The sequence below is a fragment of the Oncorhynchus clarkii genome, chromosome 13, assembly GCF_045791955.1.
Source record: "Oncorhynchus clarkii lewisi isolate Uvic-CL-2024 chromosome 13, UVic_Ocla_1.0, whole genome shotgun sequence".
Lineage (NCBI taxonomy): Eukaryota > Metazoa > Chordata > Actinopteri > Salmoniformes > Salmonidae > Oncorhynchus > Oncorhynchus clarkii.
This window is the reverse complement of record NC_092159.1, coordinates 63,885,727-63,904,628: the sequence shown is the minus strand read 5'-3', so window position 1 is coordinate 63,904,628 and position 18,902 is coordinate 63,885,727. Positions and strand designations below refer to the sequence as shown.

Below are 18,902 nucleotides of genomic sequence, written 5' to 3'. Positions count from 1 at the left end.
TTACAGCAAGGACCTGGGGATGAAGGAGCGGATCTGGTGTGTTTTTATTCACATGATGACAGACATCATCATTTATTATTTCATGTTTGTGACAACCTGCTGCTCTTTTCTCCCATCCACTTCTCCTCTCATCCCCTTCTTCTCTCATCCCCTTCTTCTCTCATCCCCTTCTTCTTTCCCCTTCTTCTCTCATCCACTTCTTCTCTCATCCCCTTCTTCTTTCCCCTTCTTCTCTCATCCCCTTCTTCTCTCATCCCCTTCTTCTCTCATCCCCTTCTTCTCTCATCCCCTTCTTCTCTCATCCCCTTCTCCTCTCATCCACTTCTTCTCTCATCCCCTTCTTCTTTCCCCTTCTCTCATCCCCTTCTTTTCTCCTCCCCTTCTTCTCTTATCCCCTTCTTCTCTCATTCCCTTCTTCTCTCATCCCCTTCTCCTCTCATCCCCTTCTCCTCTCATCCCCTTCTTCTCTCATCCCTCTGTTCCAGTCTGAGTTGGACAGTGTGAGCGGTCTGCTGAATGAGGTGGAGGGGAAGAACATTAAACTGAGTAAAGACCTGGTCAGTCTGGGGTCCCAGCTACATGACTCTCAGGTGAGACTCAGACCTACAGGACTCTCAGGTGAGACTCAGACCTACAGGACTCAGACCTACAGGACTCTCGGGTGAGACTCAGACCTACAGGACTCTCGGGTGAGACTCAGACCTACAGGACTCTCAGGTGAGACTCAGACCTACAGGACTCTCAGATGAGACTCAGACCTACAGGACTCTCGGGTGAGACTCAGACCTACAGGACTCTCAGGTGAGACTCAGACCTACAGGACTCTCAGGTGAGACTCAGACCTACAGGACTCTCAGGTGAGACTCAGACCTACAGGACTCCTGGGTGAGACTCAGACCTACAGGACTCTCAGGTGAGACTCAGACCTACAGGACTCTCGGTGAGACTCAGACCTACAGGACTCTCAGGTGAGACTCAGACCCACAGGACTCTCGGTGAGACTCAGACCTACAGGACTCAGACCCACAGGACTCTCAGGTGAGACTCAGACCTACAGGACTCAGACCTACAGGACTCTCAGATGAGACTCAGACCTACAGGACTCTCAGATGAGACTCAGACCTACAGGACTCTCGGGTGAGACTCAGACCTACAGGACTCTCAGGTGAGACTCAGACCTACAGGACTCTCAGGTGAGACTCAGACCTACAGGACTCTCAGGTGAGACTCAGACCTACAGGACTCTCGGGTGAGACTCAGACCTACAGGACTCCTGGTGAGACTCAGACCTACAGGACTCAGACCTACAGGACTCTCAGGTGAGACTCAGACCTACAGGACTCAGACCTACAGGACTCTCAGGTGAGACTCAGACCTACAGGACTCTCGGGTGAGACTCAGACCTACAGGACTCAGACCTACAGGACTCTCAAGTGAGACTCAGACCTACAGGACTCAGACCTACAGGACTCTCAGGTGAGACTCAGACCTACAGGACTCAGACCTACAGGACTCTCAGGTGAGACTCAGACCTACAGGACTCAGACCTACAGGACTCTCGGGTGAGACTCAGACCTACAGGACTCTCAGGTGAGACTCAGACCTACAGGACTCTCAGGTGAGACTCAGACCTACAGGACTCTCAGGTGAGACTCAGACCTACAGGACTCAGACCTACAGGACTCTCGGGTGAGACTCAGACCTACAGGACTCTCAGGTGAGACTCAGACCTACAGGACTCTCAGGTGAGACTCAGACCTACAGGACTCTCAGGTGAGACTCAGACCTACAGGACTCAGACCTACAGGACTCTCGGGTGAGACTCAGACCTACAGGACTCTCAGGTGAGACTCAGACCTACAGGACTCTCAGGTGAGACTCAGACCTACAGGACTCTCAGGTGAGACTCAGACCTACAGGACACTCGGGTGAGACTCAGACCTACAGGACTCTCTGACTTACTTCACAGAACAACTGGTAGGGGAAACACTGAATAGATATGGGATGTTCAGCTGCCAGGGAAACCTTCTCGGAGTGACAGATAGAGTTTATTTTTCGGGTTGCCCCCCTGTCTAATACTTTGTTTTTTAAGTCATTTTAAGTTTGAGGCTAAAGTGAACGACAACACACTACCACAACCTGTTTACGTTTATCTGTTTCCCCTCTCTCCCTTTCTCCTCCTCTCTCCCTTTCTCCTCCTCTCTCCCTTTCTCCTCCTCTCTCCCCCCTCTCTCCTCCTCTCTCCCCCCTCTCTCTCCCTCTCTCCTCCTCTCTCCCCCCTCTCTCTCCCTTTCTCCTCCTCTCTCCCCCCTCTCTCCTCCTCTCTCAACCCCTCTCTCTCCCTTTCTCCTCCTCTCTCCCCCTCTCTCCTCCTCTCTCCCCCTCTCTCCCCCCTCTCCTCCTCTCTCCCCCTCTCTCTCCCTTTCTCCTCCTCTCTCCCCCCTCTCTCCCTTTCTCCCCCTCTTTCCCCCTCTCTCTCCCTTTCTCCTCCTCTCTCCCCCCTCTCTCCCTTTCTCCCCCTCTCTCCCCCTCTCTCCCTTTCTCCTCCTCTCTCCCCTCCTCTCTCCTCCTCTCTCCCCTCCCCCTCTCCTCCTCTCTCCCCCCTCTCTCCCTTTCTCCTCCTCTCTCCCCTCCTCTCTCCTCCTCTCTCCCCTCCCCCTCTCCTCCTCTCTCCCCCCTCTCTCCCTTTCTCCTCCTCTCTCCCCTCCCCCTCTCCTCCTCTCTCCCCTCCCCTCTCTTTCTCCTCCTCTCTCTCCTCCCCCCTACTCCTCTCTCCCCTCCCCCTCTCCTCCTCTCTCCCTATTTCCTCCTCTCTCCCCGCCCCCTCTCCTCCTCTCTCCCCTCCCTCTCTTTTCCTCCTCTCTCTCCTCCCCCTCTCCTCCTCTCTCATCTCCCCTCTCTCCCCTCTCTCCCCCTCTCTCCTCATCTCTCCCCCCTCTCCCTCTCTCCCCCTCTCTCCTCATCTCTCCCCCCTCTCTCCTCCTCTCTCCCCTCCCCCTCTCCTCCCTCCCCCTCTCTCTCCCCCCTCCCCCCTACAGGAGTTGTTGTCAGAGGAGACTCGTCAGAAGCTGAACCTGTCAGGTCGTCTTCGCCAGACAGAGGAAGACAGGAACAACCTTCTCGAACAGCTGGAGGAAGAGACAGAGGCCAAGAGAGGAGTGGAGAGACAGGCCTCCAGCCTCAACATGCAGGTCAGTGGAGAGACAGGCCTCCAGCGTCAACATGCAGGTCAGTAGAGAGACAGGCCTCCAGCCTCAACATGCAGGTCAGTAGAGAGACAGGCCTCCAGCCTCAACATGCAGGTCAGTGGAGAGAGACAGGCCTCCAGCCTCAACATGCAGGTCAGTAGAGAGAGAGAGAGGTCAGTACTGTTACAGAAAGAGAATATAGAGTTTGACCCTCTCTCGTCAGCTGTCTGACTGTAAGAAGCATCTGGATGAGCAGCAGGGAACAGTGGAAGTCCTGGAGGAGGGGAAGAAACGTCTGCAGAGAGACCTGGAGGCTGCCAACTCACAGTACGACAATTACACATATAAGATAAATATACTGTATATAATAGTGATATATATATTTAGAATAAAACATGTGTAGGATCTTAATTTGATCACTCAATTTGTTGCTGACAATTTTCCTGCGCAGCAGGAATGAGCAGATGATCTTCGTGATTTAAATAAATTCACTGGAAAACCTGGGTTATATTAACAGTATTGCACTTTTTTTGTGGGGGACTAGCTAGTAGCAACATTATGGACTTTAAAACGTTCAAATCCTGTTGCTGCAGGATTATTTTGCTGCGACATTACTGGTCAAATGAAGATCCTGCATCTGTATAGACATACTGTATATAATATATATATAACTAACCGTATGTAAGTATATGTTGCTCCTCCATGGTGTGTTTGTAGGTATGAGGAGAAGGTGTGTGCCTATGATAAACTGGAGAAGAACAGGATCCGACTACAGCAGGAACTGGAGGACATTCTGATGGACCTGGACAACCAGAGAACCTTGGTCTCCAACCTGGAAAAGAAACAGAGGAAGTTTGACCAGGCTAGTAGTCCGTTCAACTCAATTCAACTTCATTAAACTCAAATCGATTCAACTCAGTTCAATTCAATTCAACTCATTTCAATTCATTTCAACTCAATTCAACTTCATTAAACTCAAATCGATTCAACTCAGTTCAATTCAATTCAACTCATTTCAACTCAATTCAACTCAATTCAACTTCATTAAACTCAAATCGATTCAACTCAGTTCAATTCAATTCAACTCATTTCAATTCATTTCAACTCAATTCAACTCAATTCAACTTCATTAAACTCAAATCGATTCAACTCCGTTCAATTCAATTCAACTCATTTCAATTCATTTCAACTCAATTCAACTTAATTCAACTTCATTAAACTCAAATCGATTCAACTCAGTTCAATTCAATCCAATTCAATTCAACTTAATTTATCCCCTCAGGGGCAATTAAGAAAGGGAAGTCAGCCTGGTTCCGTATCTGTTTGTGCTGTCTTGCCAACCTTTAACAGCTATTATCTTTGCCTCCACCTGTGAAAATCTGTAATTTTCTCATCTCCTCTCTCTCCCCTCTCCTCTCCCTCCCTCCCTCCCACCCTCCCTCCCTCCCTCCCTCCCACCACTCCACTCCTCCCCTCTCCCTCTCCCTCCCTCCCTCCCACCTCCCTCCCTCCCTCCCACCTCTCCTCCCCTCTTCCTCCCTCCCTCCCACCTCTCCTCCCCTCTCTCAGATGCTAGCAGAGGAGCGTTCCATCTCCGGTAAGTATGCTGAGGAGCGTGACCGAGCGGAGGCGGAGGCCAGAGAGAAGGAGACGCGGGCGCTGGCTCTGGGGAGGGCCTTGGAGGAGATGCAGGGCTCCCTGGAGGAGCAGGAGAGAAGCAACAAGGCCCTCAGGGCAGAGATGGAGGACCTGGTCAGCTCCAAGGACGATGTCGGGAAGAACGTGAGTGTGCTTGCTCTCTTCATCTTTCAGTCTCTCCCTTTCTCTCCCTCTCTTTCTCTTCCTCTCTTTTTCTCTCTCTCTTTCACTCTCTCCCTTTCACTATCTCCCTCTCTCCCTCTCTTTCACTATCTCCCTTTCTCGCCCTCTCTTTCACTCTCTCCCTTTCTCTCCCTCTCTTTCTCTTCCCCTCTTTCTCCATTAAGCTTTCTCTTTCTCTCCCTCCATCAAGCTCTCTCTTTCTTTGTCTCTCTCTCTCTCGTGCCCCTGTTGTCAAGTTCATTGTGACTGATTGTGTTGTGGGTTGGCCAGGTCCATGAGTTGGAGAAGACGAAGCGAGGTCTGGAGGCGGTGCTGGATGAGATGCGGACCCAGATGGAGGAGCTGGAGGACGAGCTACAGGTCGCGGAGGATGCTAAGCTACGTCTGGAGGTCAACACGCAGGCCATGAAGACACAGCATGACAGAGACCTGCAGGGACGAGACGAACAGGGGGAGGAGAGGAGGAAACAACTACTGAAACAGGTAGGAGACGGGGAGGGGACGAGAAGACAGGGGGAGGAGAGGAGGAGACAGGGGAGGAGAGGAGGAGACAGGGGAGGGGAGGAGGAGACAACTACTGAAACAGGTAGGAGACGGGGAGGGGACGAGAAGACAGGGGAGGGGAGGAGGAGACAGGGGAGGGGAGGAGGAGACAACTACTGAAACAGGTAGGAGACGGGGAGGGGACGAGAAGACAGGGGGAGGAGAGGAGAGGAGGAGAAAGGGGGAGGAGAGGAGGAGACAGAAGGAGGAGAGGTAGAAACAACTATGGAAACAGGTAGGACCAGGTGAAGGAGAGGAGGAGAGGGGGTGTCTAATCTCCCTCATTCTCTCCTGGGGCGTGAGCTGGAGGAGGAGCGGAGGCAGCATGTGGGGGTGACAGCCCTCTAACCTCTCTGCCTCTTCCTCCCTCCTCTCCCCTCCCTCTCTCCCTCTCCTCCAGGTGCGTGAGCTGGAGGGTGAGCTGGAGGAGGAGAGGAGGCAGCGTGCGGGGGCGACAGCAGGGAGGAAGAAGCTGGAAGGAGAGGTGAATGATCTGGAGGACCAGGTGGAAGCCACCAGTAGGGGGCGTGACGAGGCCGTCAAACAGCTGCGCAAGATACAGGTCAGTCACACACCACAGAGGAACAACACTGAGATCCTGGATGTAGGGGGAAGTTGTCTGTAGACTCTGATCCTGGATGTAGGGGGAAGTTGTCTGTAGACTCTGATCCGGGCTGTAGGGGAGAGTTATCTGTAGACTGATCCTGGCTGTAGGGGAGAGTTATCTGTAGACTGATCCTGGATGTAGGGGGAAGTTGTCTGTAGACTCTGATCCTGGATGTAGGGGGAAGTTGTCTGTAGACTCTGATCCTGGCTGTAGGGGGAAGTTGTCTGTGGACTCTGATCCTGGATGTAGGGGGAAGTTGTCTGTAGACTCTGATCCTGGATGTAGGGGGAAGTTGTCTATAGACTCTGATCCTGGCTGTAGGAGAGAGTTATCTGTAGACTGATCCTGGCTGTAGGGGAGAGTTATCTGTAGACTGATCCTGGATGTAGGGGAGAGTTATCTGTAGACTGATCCTGGATGTAGGGGAGAGTTATCTGTAGACTGATCCTGGATGTAGGGGAGAGTTATCTGTAGACTGATCCTGGATGTAGGGGAGAGTTATCTGTAGACTGATCCTGGCTGTAGGGGAGAGTTATCTGTAGACTGATCCTGGATGTAGGGGAGAGTTATCTGTAGACTGATCCTGGATGTAGGGGAGAGTTATCTGTAGACTCTGATCCTGGCTTTGGGGGGGAAGTTGTCTGTAGACTCTGATCCTGGCTTTGGGGGGAAGTTGTCTGTAGACTCTGATCCTGGCTGCAGGGGAAGTTGTCTGTAGACTCTGATCCTGGCTGTAGGGGGAAGTTGTCTGTAGACTCTGATCCTGTCTGTGGGGGGAAGTTGTCTGTAGACTCTGATCCTGGCTTTGGGGGGGAAGTTGTCTGTAGACTCTGATCCTGGCTGTGGGGGGAAGTTGTCTGTAGACTCTGATCCTGGCTGTAGGGGAAGTTGTCTGTAGACTCTGATCCTGGATGTAGGGGGAAGTTGTCTGTAGACTCTGATCCTGGCTGTGGGGGGAAGTTGTCTGTAGACTCTGATCCTGGCTTTGGGGGGAAGTTGTCTGTAGACTCTGATCCTGGCTGTAGGGGGAAGTTGTCTGTAGACTCTGCATTTCTCCACTAATGACTTCCATTTCCTCCCTCTCCGGCGCCTATTCCTTCTCCTCCCACCTCCTCAGGCCCAGATGAAGGAGCTCCAGAGGGAGGTGGAGGATTCCCGTGCAGCCCAGAAGGAGGTACTATCCTCAGCCAGGGAGTCAGAGAGGAGAGCCAAGACCCTGGAGGCCAGCTTCATGCAGCTACAGGAGGTACAGTCTTCTCTGTCCCCCCCCCCCCCCCTCTCTCCCTCTATCTTTGTCCTCCCCCCTCTGTCTCTGCCCCTCCCTCCCCCCTCTCTCTCCCTCTCTCTCTCGTTGTCCTCCCCCTTCTCTCTCCCTCTCTCTCTCCCCCCTTCTCTCGCCCTTCCCCCCCCCTCCCTCTGTCTCTCTCTTTGTCCTCCCATGTTAACATGGGAGAATATTGCCTTGTGATACACACATCACTAGAACCTTCACTCTGTCTCTCTCCTGTTCTTGTCTCCTAAAATGCCCCCCATCTCTCCTCCTACATCTCTTCACTCTTTGTCCCCCCTGTAGGACTTGGCTGCGGCAGAGAGGGCTCGTAAGCAGGCCGAGACAGAGAGAGATGAGATGTCTGAGGATCTGGCCAGCAACTCTGGGAAGTGAGTGTGTAGGCTACTTTTAAAAGGTCCCCTAGACTGTGTCCCAAATGCCACCCTATAGGCCATTGGTCCGTGATCTAAAGTAGTGCACTATAAAGGGAATAGGATGTAATATGGGACACAGGCCTCATCTATTTTCCTTCATCTGTATTGATGTAGAACATCTGGACATGTGACAACATCCTCAGTACTGTTAACACCTAACCCTTAACCCAAACCTAACCATACCCTAAAACTAACCTAACCCTTAACCCAAACCTAACCCTACCCTAAAACTAACCTAACCCTTAACCCAAACCTAACCCTTAACCCAAACCTAACCCTTAACCCAAACCTAACCCTACCCTAAAACTAACCTAACCCTTAACCCAAACCTAACCCTACCCTAAAACTAACCTAACCCTTAACCCAAACCTAACCCTACCCTAAAACTAACCTAACCCTTAACCCAAACCTAACCATACCCTAAAACTAACCTAACCCTTAACCCAAATCTAACCCTATCCTAAAACTAACATAACCCTTAACCCAAATCTAACCCTACCCTAAAACTAACCTAACCCTTAACCCAAACCTAACCCTACCCTAAAACTAACCTAACCCTTAACCCAAACCTAACCCAAACCTAACCATACCCTAAAACTAACCTAACCCTTAACCCAAATCTAACCCTATCCTAAAACTAACATAACCCTTAACCCAAATCTAACCCTACCCTAAAACTAACCTAACCCTTAACCCAAAACTAACCCTACCCTAAAACTAACCTTAACCCTTAACCCAAACCTAACCATACCCTAAAACTAATCTTAACCCTTAACCCAAACCTAACCCTGCCCTAAAACTAACCTTAACCCTTAACCCAAACCTAACCATACCCTAAAACTAATCTTAACCCTTAACCCAAACCTAACCCTACCCTAAAACTAACCTAACCCTTAACCCAAAACTAACCCTACCCTAAAACTAACCTTAACCCTTAAACCTAACCCTTAACCCAAACCTAACCATACCCTAAAACTAACCTAACCCTTAACCCAAACCTAACCCAAACCTAACTATACCCTAAAACTAACTTTAACCCTTAAACCTAACCCTTAACCCAAACGTAACCCTTAAACCTAACCCTTAACCCAAACCTAACCATACCCTAAAACTAACCTTAACCCTTAACCCAAACCTAACCATACCCTAAAACTAACCTTAACCCTTAACCCAAACTTAACCATACCCTAAAACTAACCTTAACCCTTATGCCTAACCCTTAACCCAAACTAAACCATCCCCTAAAACTAACCTTAACCCTAACCCAAACTTAACCCTTAAACCTAACCCTTAACCCAAACTTAACCCTACCCTAAAACTAACCATAACCCTTATCCCAAACTTAACCCTACCCTAAAACTAACCTTAACCCTTAAGCCTAAACTTAACCCTTAAGCCAAACGTAACCCTTAAACCTAACCTTAACCCTTAACCCAAACTTAACCCTTAAACCTAACCCTTAACCCAAACTTAACCCTACCCTAAAACTAACCTTAACCCTTAACCTAACCATACCCTAAAACTAACCTTAACCCTTAACCCAAACTTAACCCTTAACCCAAACTTAACCATACCCTAAAACTAACCTTAACCCTTATGCCTAAACTTAACCCTTGACCCAAGCTTAACCCTTAAACCTAACCCTTAACCCAACTGAACCCTTAACCCTAACCCCAACTTAACCCTTAACCCTAACCCTTAACCCAAACTTAACCCTTAAACCTAACCCTTAACCCTTAAACCTTTAACCCAAACTTAACCCTTAAACCTAAACCTAACCCTTAACCCAAACTTAGCCATACCCTAAAACTAACCTTAACCCTAATGCCTAGACCTAACCCTTAACCCAAACTTAACCCTTAAACCTAACCCTTAACCAAAAACTTAACCCTTAAACTTAACCCTTAACCCAAACTTAAGCCTTAAACCTAAACGTAACCCTTAACCCAAACTTAACACTTAAACCTAAGCCTTACCTTTAACTCATTAGTTTCTCCCATTCAATTCAGTGCAGACTATTGACATTTATACTGTAAGTCTCTGCTCATCTGCTCCTCCTCCTCTTCCTCTCCTCCTCCTATCCTCCCTCCTCCTCCTCTTACCCTCCTCCTCCTCTCCTCTTCCTCCTCTTCTCAGATCTATGATGTCTGATGAGAAGCGTCGTCTGGAGGCTAAGATCAGCCAGCTAGAGGAAGAGCTGGAGGAGGAGCAGGCCAACATGGAGAACCTCCACGACCGCCTCCGGAAGACACAGCAACAGGTAGGAGAGGAGGGGAGTTTACACTAGGTAGTGTGTAGGTGGGAGGGGAGTGTGCTTTAGGTAGGGTTTACGTGGAGGGGAGTATGCACTAGGTAGTGTGAAGGGAGGAGGCGCAGACCAAGAGACACTCAGTGACTTCCCTACCTCTTCCCTTTACTGTCTCCCTACCTCTTCCCTTTACTGTCTCCCTACCTCTTCCCTTTACTGTCTCCCGACCTCTTCCCTTTACTGTCTCCCTACCTCTTCCCTTTACTGTCTCCCTACCTCTTCCCTTTACTGTCTCCCTACCTCTTCCCTTTACTGTCTCCCTACCTCTTCCATTTACTGCCTCCCTACCTCTTCCCTTTACTGTCTCCCTACCTCTTCCCTTTACTGTCTCCCTACCTCTTCCCTTTACTGTCTCCCTACCTCTTCCCTTTACTGTCTCCCTACCTCTTCCCTTTACTGTCTCCCTACCTCTTCCCTTTACTGTCTCCCTACCTCTTCCCTTTACTGTCTCCCTACCTCTTCCCTTTACTGTCTCCCTACCTCTTCCCTTTACTGTCTCCCTACCTCTTCCCTTTACTGTCTCCCTTTACTGTCTCCCTACCTCTTCCCTTTACTGTCTCCCGACCTCTTCCCTTTACTGTCTCTCTACCTCTTCCCTTTATTGTCTCCCTACCTCTTCCCTTTACTGTCTCCCTACCTCTTCCCTTTACTGTCTCCCTACCTCTTCCCTTTACTGTCTCCCTACCTCTTCCCTTTACTGTCTCCCTACCTCTTCCCTTTACTGTCTCCCTACCTCTTCCCTTTACTGTCTCCCTTTACTGTCTCCCTACCTCTTCCCTTTACTGTCTCCCGACCTCTTCCCTTTACTGTCTCTCTACCTCTTCCCTTTATTGTCTCCCGACCTCTTCCCTTTACTGTCTCCCTACCTCTTCCCTTTACTGTCTCTCTACCTCTTCCCTTTACTGTCTCCCTACCTCTTCCCTTTACTGTCTCCCTACCTCTTCCCTTTACTGTCTCCCTACCTCTTCCCTTTACTGTCTCCCGACCTCTTCCCTTTACTGTCTCTCTACCTCTTCCCTTTATTGTCTCCCTACCTCTTCCCTTTACTGTCTCCCTACCTCTTCCCTTTACTGTCTCCCTACCTCTTCCCTTTACTGTCTCCCTACCTCTTCCCTTTACTGTCTCCCTACCTCTTCCCTTTACTGTCTCCCTACCTCTTCCCTTTACTGTCTCCCTTTACTGTCTCCCTACCTCTTCCCTTTACTGTCTCTCTACCTCTTCCCTTTATTGTCTCCCGACCTCTTCCCTTTACTGTCTCTCTACCTCTTCCCTTTACTGTCTCTCTACCTCTTCCCTTTACTGTCTCCCTACCTCTTCCCTTTACTGTCTCCCTACCTCTTCCCTTTACTGTCTCCCTACCTCTTCCCTTTACTGTCTCCCTACCTCTTCCCTTTACTGTCTCCCTTTACTGTCTCCCTACCTCTTCCCTTTACTGTCTCTCTACCTCTTCCCTTTATTGTCTCCCGACCTCTTCCCTTTACTGTCTCCCTACCTCTTCCCTTTACTGTCTCTCTACCTCTTCCCTTTACTGTCTCCCTACCTCTTCCCTTTACTGTCTCCCTACCTCTTCCCTTTACTGTCTCCCTACCTCTTCCCTTTACTGTCTCCCTACCTCTTCCCTTTACTGTCTCCCTACCTCTTCCCTTTACTCTCTCTCTACCTCTTCCCTTTATTGTCTCCCTACCTCTTCCCTTTACTGTCTCCCTACCTCTTCCCTTTACTGTCTCTCTACCTCTTCCCTTTACTGTCTCCCTACCTCTTCCCTTTACTGTCTCCCTACCTCTTCCCCTTACTGTCTCTATACCTCTTCCCTTTACTGTCAGACCAGAGGGCATCTTTTATCTCTTCCTCCTGGTCCTAACCTCTTCCTCCCATGACCCCCTCTCTAATATGATGACTTTGCGTCTCTCTATCCCTTCCCCCTAGGTGGACCAGTTGAGCAGTGAGCTGCAGGCTGAGCGTAGTTCCTCCCAGAGCAGTGAGGGCGCCAGACAGCAGCTTGAGAGGCAGAACAAGGATCTGAAGGTCAAGCTACAGGAGATGGAGGGTCAGGGGAGGTCAAAGTTCAAATCCTCCATCGCCGCCCTGGAGGCCAAACTACACCAGCTGGAGGAGCAGCTGGAGCTGGAGAACAGGTAAGGACAGGAGAGGGGGAGGAGAGGAGGGAGAGGGCTGGAGAACAGGAGAGGGGGAGGCGAGGAGAGGAGAGGAGGAGACAGGAACAGCTCTGGCTGGAGAACAGGTGGGGGCAGGAGAGGATGATGGGAAATGTACTTTTTGCTCACATGGTCATGATGAACTACATAAAGAACTTGATCTCAATGCAAAAGGCAAGGTAGGTAAATATACACTGGACAGTTTATTAGGTACACCACGGCAAGACTCGTGCAATCCAACAGACGGGACACAAACAGACAAATAATGGCATCTCACGAATGCACATCTCATCGATCTCTGTCTCTGTCATGGGCTGTTGCAGCAGACAACCACACCGGTTTCCCCTCCCATCAGCTACGAACAGGAAGAAGCGGCTCCAGTGGACACGTGATCCACTACAATAGAGAAGTGGGAAAACATTGCCTGGAAAATGACAGCGAGTTCAGTTTACTTGAGTGGCCAGATCAGTCCCCAGACCAGTCCCCAGGTCAGTCCCCAGGTCAGTCCCCAGACCAGTCCCCAGGTCAGTCCCCAGACCAGTCCCCAGATCAGTCCCCAGATCAGTCCCCAGACCAGTCCCCAGATCAGTCCCCAGATCAGTCCCCAGGTCAGTCCCCAGATCAGTCCCCAGGTCAGTCCCCAGATCAGTCCCCAGATCAGTCCCCAGGTCAGTCCCCAGATCAGTCCCCAGGTCAGTCCCCAGATCAGTCCCCAGGTCAGTCCCCAGAACAGTCCCCAGGTCAGTCCCCAGACCTCAACCCAATAGAATATCTTTGCGATGAGATGGAACTGACTGTTCCCAGTATGAGTTTACCGCCGTCCAATCTGCAGAAACGTTTTTCGACACCTTGTAGAATGCCCCGAAGAATTCAAGCTGTTCTGGAGGCAAAGGAAGGTCCGACCATGTACTTGTGTGATGTCAACATCCCTGTGAAACGTTTTTCGACACCTTGTAGAATGCCCCGAAGAATTCAATCTGTTCTGGAGGCAAAGGAAGGTCCGACCCTGACTAGATGGGTGTACCTAATAAACTGGACCTGGTACTAGATGGGTGTACCTAATAAACTGTCCGGGTACTAGATGGGTGTACCTAATAAACTGTCCGGTGAGTGTATAAGCCCAATAGTAATACTATAGTGATGGAATGGATAGTGCAGTCATCATTACAGTTGGATGCATTGGTACCTTTCTGACAATTCAGATTGTTGGTAGAGGACATCAATGGGACACCCTGCCTAAAGAAAGGCTCAATAAAATATATATCAGCTGTGAAGTTCTGGCTTGGTGTGTGTCCAGAGAGAGACAGCTGTAAGGTTCTGGTTCTGGTTTGTGTGTGTGTGTGTGTGTGTGTGTGTGTGTGTGTGTGTGTGTGTGTGTGTCTGTGTGTCTGTGTGTGTGTGTGTGTGTGTGTGTGTGTGTGTGTGTGTGTGTGTGTGTGTGTGTGTGTGTGTGTGTGTGTGTGTGTGTGTGTGTGTGTGTGTGTGTCTCTGTGTGTGTGTGTGTGTGTGTGTGTGTGTGTCTCTGTGTGTGTGTGTGTGTGTGTGTGTGTGTGTGTGTGTGTCTGTGTGTGTGTGTGTGTGTGTGTGTGTGTGTGTGTGTGTGTGTGTGTGTGTGTGTGTGTGTGTGTGTGTGTGTGTGTGTGTGTGTGTGTCCAGAGAGAGACAGACCAACGCTAAAGCAACGCGTCAGAAAGAGAAGAAACTGAAGGATCTGACCATCCAGATGGAGGAAGACAGGAAACAGGCAGAGCAGCACAAGGACCAGGTAACACATACATACAGGCAGAGCAGTACAAGGACCAGGTAACACATACATACAGGCAGGCAGAGCAGTACAAGGACCAGGTAACACATACATACACACACAGAGACACACACACACAGGCAGAGCAGTACAAGGACCAGGTAACACACACACACACACACACAGAGACACACACACACACACACACACACACACACACACACACACACACACATATATATATATATATATACACACACATTCCAACACATATCCTTCAATTTTCAAATGTATTTTTGAGTTTGCTTTTTGGATTCCTTCCCTTATGTATGTGTGTGTGTGCCCATTCCATTGCTTGTGTGTCTGTGTGTGTGTGTGCGCACACATTCCGGTGCACGTGTGTGTGTGTGTGTGTGTGTGTGTGTGTGTGTGTGTGTGTGTGTGTGTGTGTGTGTGTGTGTGTGTGTGTGTGTGCGTGAGACTAGGCGGAGAAGGCTAACGTGCGTGTGAAGCAGCTGAAGCGTCAGCTGGAGGAGGCGGAGGAGGAGTCTCAACGGGTTGCCGCGGGACGCAGGAAGTTACAGAGAGAACTGGACGAGGCCTCCGAGGCCAACGACGCCCTCAGTAGGGAGGTGTCGGCCCTAAAGAGCAAACTCAGGTACACACAGGTTATTCCGCCTGGCTTAAATACAACACTAAGCAGACATCACACTGATATACACCTCGAGATTATATTTTTACACCAGGTAGGTGCTGTGAAGTTGTTTTACAGGGTTATAGTCATAGTAGAAATGCAGCTCGTTCAATTTGAAGGGATTGTGTTAGTGGTGTTGTTAGCTAGCTCCTCTGAACAACAGTGTCCTGATGAGAGAGCACATTTTTCTATGCCAGGCGAAATCGCGCCTCATTAGCTCGTTGTTATGGATGTATACAAACGAATGCCACTAGAAAAACAGCTAAAAACAAATGCAGCTACGTTGCTGTTGATCTGGCAGCACAGTTTGACGTGACTGTAACATGCTGACTAGACCGGGCGCGCACGTGCGCTATCGTGTGCATGTTTTTTTGTTTCGTCTAGCCACACCCGACGTGACCAGGACACGCAGGTTAGAAATATCAAAACAAACTCTGAACCAAATACATTCATTTGGAGACAGGTCGAAACGCATGAAACATTCATGGCAATTTAGCTAGCTAGCTGGCTGTTGCTAGCTAATTTGTCCAGGGATATAAACATTGGGTTGTTATTTTACCTGAAATGCACAAGGTCCTCTACTCTGACTATTAATCCACAGATAAAAGGGCCAACCGAGTTCGTTTCTAGCCAGAATCTCTCCTCCTTCCGTCTTCTTCTTCTGGACTTTATATGGTGGTTGGCAACCAACTTTAAGGTGCATTACCACCCCCAACTGGACTGGAGTGTGGACCTCAGGTTCATCTTTCAATCACCCACGCTGCTAAAAACCAATGAGGAGATGGGAGAGGCGGGACTTACAGCGCTTTAAGCGTCAAAAATAGAACCAAGTTCTATTAGTGCCTGGCTACACGGACGCTAGTTGACGCTATGCAGACGCTAGTTGACGCTACGGAGATGCTAGTTGGCGCTACGCAGACGCTAGTTGGCGCTACGCAGATGCTAGTTGGCGCTACGCAGACGCTAGTTGGCGCTACGCAGATGCTAGTTGGCGCTATGCAGACGCTAGTTGGCGCTACGCAGACGCTAGTTGACGCTACGCAGATGCTAGTTGGCGCTACGCATACGCTAGTTGGCGCTGCGCAGACGCTAGTTGACGCTATGCGGACGCTAGTTGGCGCTACGCGGACGCTAGTTGGCGCTACGCGGACGCTAGTTGACGCTACGCGGACGCTAGTTGACGCTACGCAAACGCTAGTTGACGCTACGCGGACGCTAGTTGGCGCTACGCGGACGCTAGTTGGTGCTACGCGGACGCTAGTTGACGCTACGCGGACGCTAGTTGGCGCTACGCGGACGCTAGTTGACGCTACGCAGACTCTAGTTGACGCTACGCAGACGCTAGTTGACGCTCGCAAGCAGTTTGGATTAAATGATTGAATAACATGTGTGTACATTTATTTTGCAATGCTCGTGGCACATGGCACAAGCGGTGAGGTCAGCGTGTAAGTTAGCAGTAGTTAGCTAGCTAGCATGGGATAAGAACATTGTCAGCCAGTAATGGCTTCTTGAGCATTATCACTTAATTACAACACACTACACCTGGCCTGTATATAGTAGACAATATAACACTACACCTGGCCTGTATATAGTAGACAATATAACACTACACCTGACCTGTATATAGTAGACAATATAACACTACACCTGACCTGTATATAGTAGACAATATAACACTACACCTGACCTGTATATAGTAGACAATATAACACTACACCTGGCCTGTATATAGTAGACAATATAACACTACACCTGACCTGTATATAGTAGACAATATAACACTACACCTGGACTGTATATAGTAGACAATATAACACTACACCTGGCCGAAGACCAGCCAAAACGAGACTGTTTATGATGTTGATGTTCTTTCTCTTCCTCTTCTGTCTCTGACTCTGACACCTCTTCAAACCTGTCCTTTAGATATTAACTTGCCCTCAAACGCTTCTCTGTCTGCCTCTCGCTGAGTCATCTTTACTTCGACAATCAACTTAATACTCACATCATTACTTGACTTGGGAATCTACAGCAACTCTGCAGCTAATTCAACTAAGTTTTTCTGATGACACTTTCTCAAACTCTTCCTCAAACACTTTCTCAAACACTTCCTCAAAATCTTCCTTAAATTATTCCTTAAACTCTTCCTCAAACTCTTCCTCAATTTCTTCCTTAAAGCCTTCCTCAAAATCTTCCTCAAATTCTTCCTTAAACTCTTCCTCAGACTCTTCCTCAAATTCTTCCTTAAAGCCTTCCTCAAAATCTTCCTCAAATTCTTCCTTAAACTCTTCCTCAGACTCTTCCTCAAATTCTTCCTTAAAGCCTTCCTCAAAATCTACCTTAAATTCTTCCTCAAACTCTTCCTCAATCTCTTCCTCAAACTTAAACTCCTCAGCCTTTAGCTAACCCTTGGTCTCTCATTCATCCTCTGTCTTCACCTCTAAACCCTCCTCTTCTATAGCAGACTTTTCTTCCAGTTCTTCGTCCAACCGTGTTTAAGGTCTAACCATCCAGACACATATGTTTCTTACATGGCTCTGGAAACCAACTATACCTCTAACTTAACTCATTTCCTCTCTGTCTGATTCTGGCATCTCTTCTTCTTCCCTTCTCCAAATTCTACCCTTTTTCTTCTCTTCCTCCAATACGGCCTTCTATCCTGCCTCTTCCCTCTGCCTCTAATTCCATTATTTCCCCGACATTCCCGTCCTTCCCAGGCGAGGAGGAGGGGAGTCATCTTTCAGCAGCAGTCCTCGTCGCGTGGGGAGCATTGGGAATGTCAGCCTGAGTAGGACCGGGAGCCGGAGGAGCAGAGCTGGGGATAATGAAGGGAATGGTGGGAATTCTGAGAACACAAACAACGTTCCAGAAGAGGAGGAGCCTCTGTTCTCGTCCACCCCGCCTCCAGAGGACATCAGCGGAACCCTGCCGGAAGAGTAGAGGGACAAAGTCTCACCCCTCCTTTTAAACACTGTCCTTCCTTCTTCCTGTCCTTCCCTGACTTCCCTCAATACATCTTTCCATTTCCTGTCCTTTATCCCTCCCTCGTTCCCTCTCCTTCCATTCCTCCTTTTAATCTTTCCCTCCTTCCACTTCACCCTTCTTCCCTCCCTCCTTTTTCTCCTCCCTTCTTCCTTCCCCTCCCTTATACCCCGCCCCCTTTTTATGCCTCACCTGTCTGTGACAATAGCTTTTATTGTCACCAACATGTCACAAAGTACAGTGTGAGCTGTTTTAAACTGAAGTTATAGCTTATTGCAGATGTCATAATATATATCTGAAGTTATAGCTTATTGCAATGTCATAATATATATCTGAAGTTATAATATATATCTGAAGTTATAATATATATCTGAAGTTATAGCTTAAAGATTGTTTTTCTCTCTACTTTTATTTATTTGATTATATTTTCAAGCAGTGTGTTAAAATAAACTAATTCTTTAATCTGGGTATTTAATGTGAATTGAGTTGATAGAGAGTAAACCCAGGGACAATACTGTCTAAAGATAGATTTAATCAGATATCAGGCTGTGTGCTGGGTCATTGTTTTTCATTCATAATGAGTTCCTTACTGACACACACACACTACAGTCCTACTGCTATGATCTACGTTGATTTTAGGTTCACATAAAATTGTTGTTTATTCTACAATCATACTAGCCTCATCCCAGATCTGTTTGTGCCATCATGTCAACTCATGACAGACAGACTGGTACCCAGGCTACAATCCTACAGGACACAGACAGACTGGTGCCCAGGCTACAATCCTACAGGACACAGACAGACTGGTACCCAGGCTACAATCCTACAGGACACAGACAGACTGGTACCCAGGCTACAATCCTACAGGACACAGACAGACTGGTGCCCAGGCTACAATCCTACAGGACACAGACAGACTGGTGCCCAGGCTACAAAAGTCTACATGGCTTTTAGTACCATTCAGTGTCAAGGGTTATTAGGCTGAATTGTTTGTGAAAACACCTAAATATATATTTTAAAATGCTATAAACTATTTTCAAATCCACAATCGTGTGTTCTTGTCTGTGGATTTTGTTCAACCGCAAAAAAAAACCCATCTCTTTCACCAAGTCAGTTTTATTGAGGACAGTTGGGTCAGACACATTTAACCCAACATGA

General features: G+C 48.8%; 1 protein-coding gene across 1 annotated transcript in view; it reads left to right on the top strand.

Moving 5' to 3' along the window:
- The window catches only part of LOC139365236 (myosin-11-like), a 65,672-nt gene extending 47,885 nt beyond the window's left edge, over positions 1-17,787 (top strand). The window contains exons 31-44 of the mRNA XM_071102736.1: positions 486-590; positions 3,039-3,191; positions 3,412-3,515; positions 3,906-4,050; positions 4,758-4,970; positions 5,280-5,492; positions 5,953-6,114; positions 7,277-7,405; positions 7,733-7,818; positions 10,000-10,123; positions 12,098-12,306; positions 13,984-14,092; positions 14,557-14,729; positions 17,480-17,787. Of these exons, the coding sequence (XP_070958837.1) occupies positions 486-590; positions 3,039-3,191; positions 3,412-3,515; positions 3,906-4,050; positions 4,758-4,970; positions 5,280-5,492; positions 5,953-6,114; positions 7,277-7,405; positions 7,733-7,818; positions 10,000-10,123; positions 12,098-12,306; positions 13,984-14,092; positions 14,557-14,729; positions 17,480-17,702 (2,148 nt within the window). The 3' untranslated portion in view covers positions 17,703-17,787. The remainder of the gene's footprint in view (positions 1-485; positions 591-3,038; positions 3,192-3,411; positions 3,516-3,905; positions 4,051-4,757; positions 4,971-5,279; positions 5,493-5,952; positions 6,115-7,276; positions 7,406-7,732; positions 7,819-9,999; positions 10,124-12,097; positions 12,307-13,983; positions 14,093-14,556; positions 14,730-17,479) is intronic.
- Positions 17,788-18,902: the final 1,115 nt, after the last annotated feature.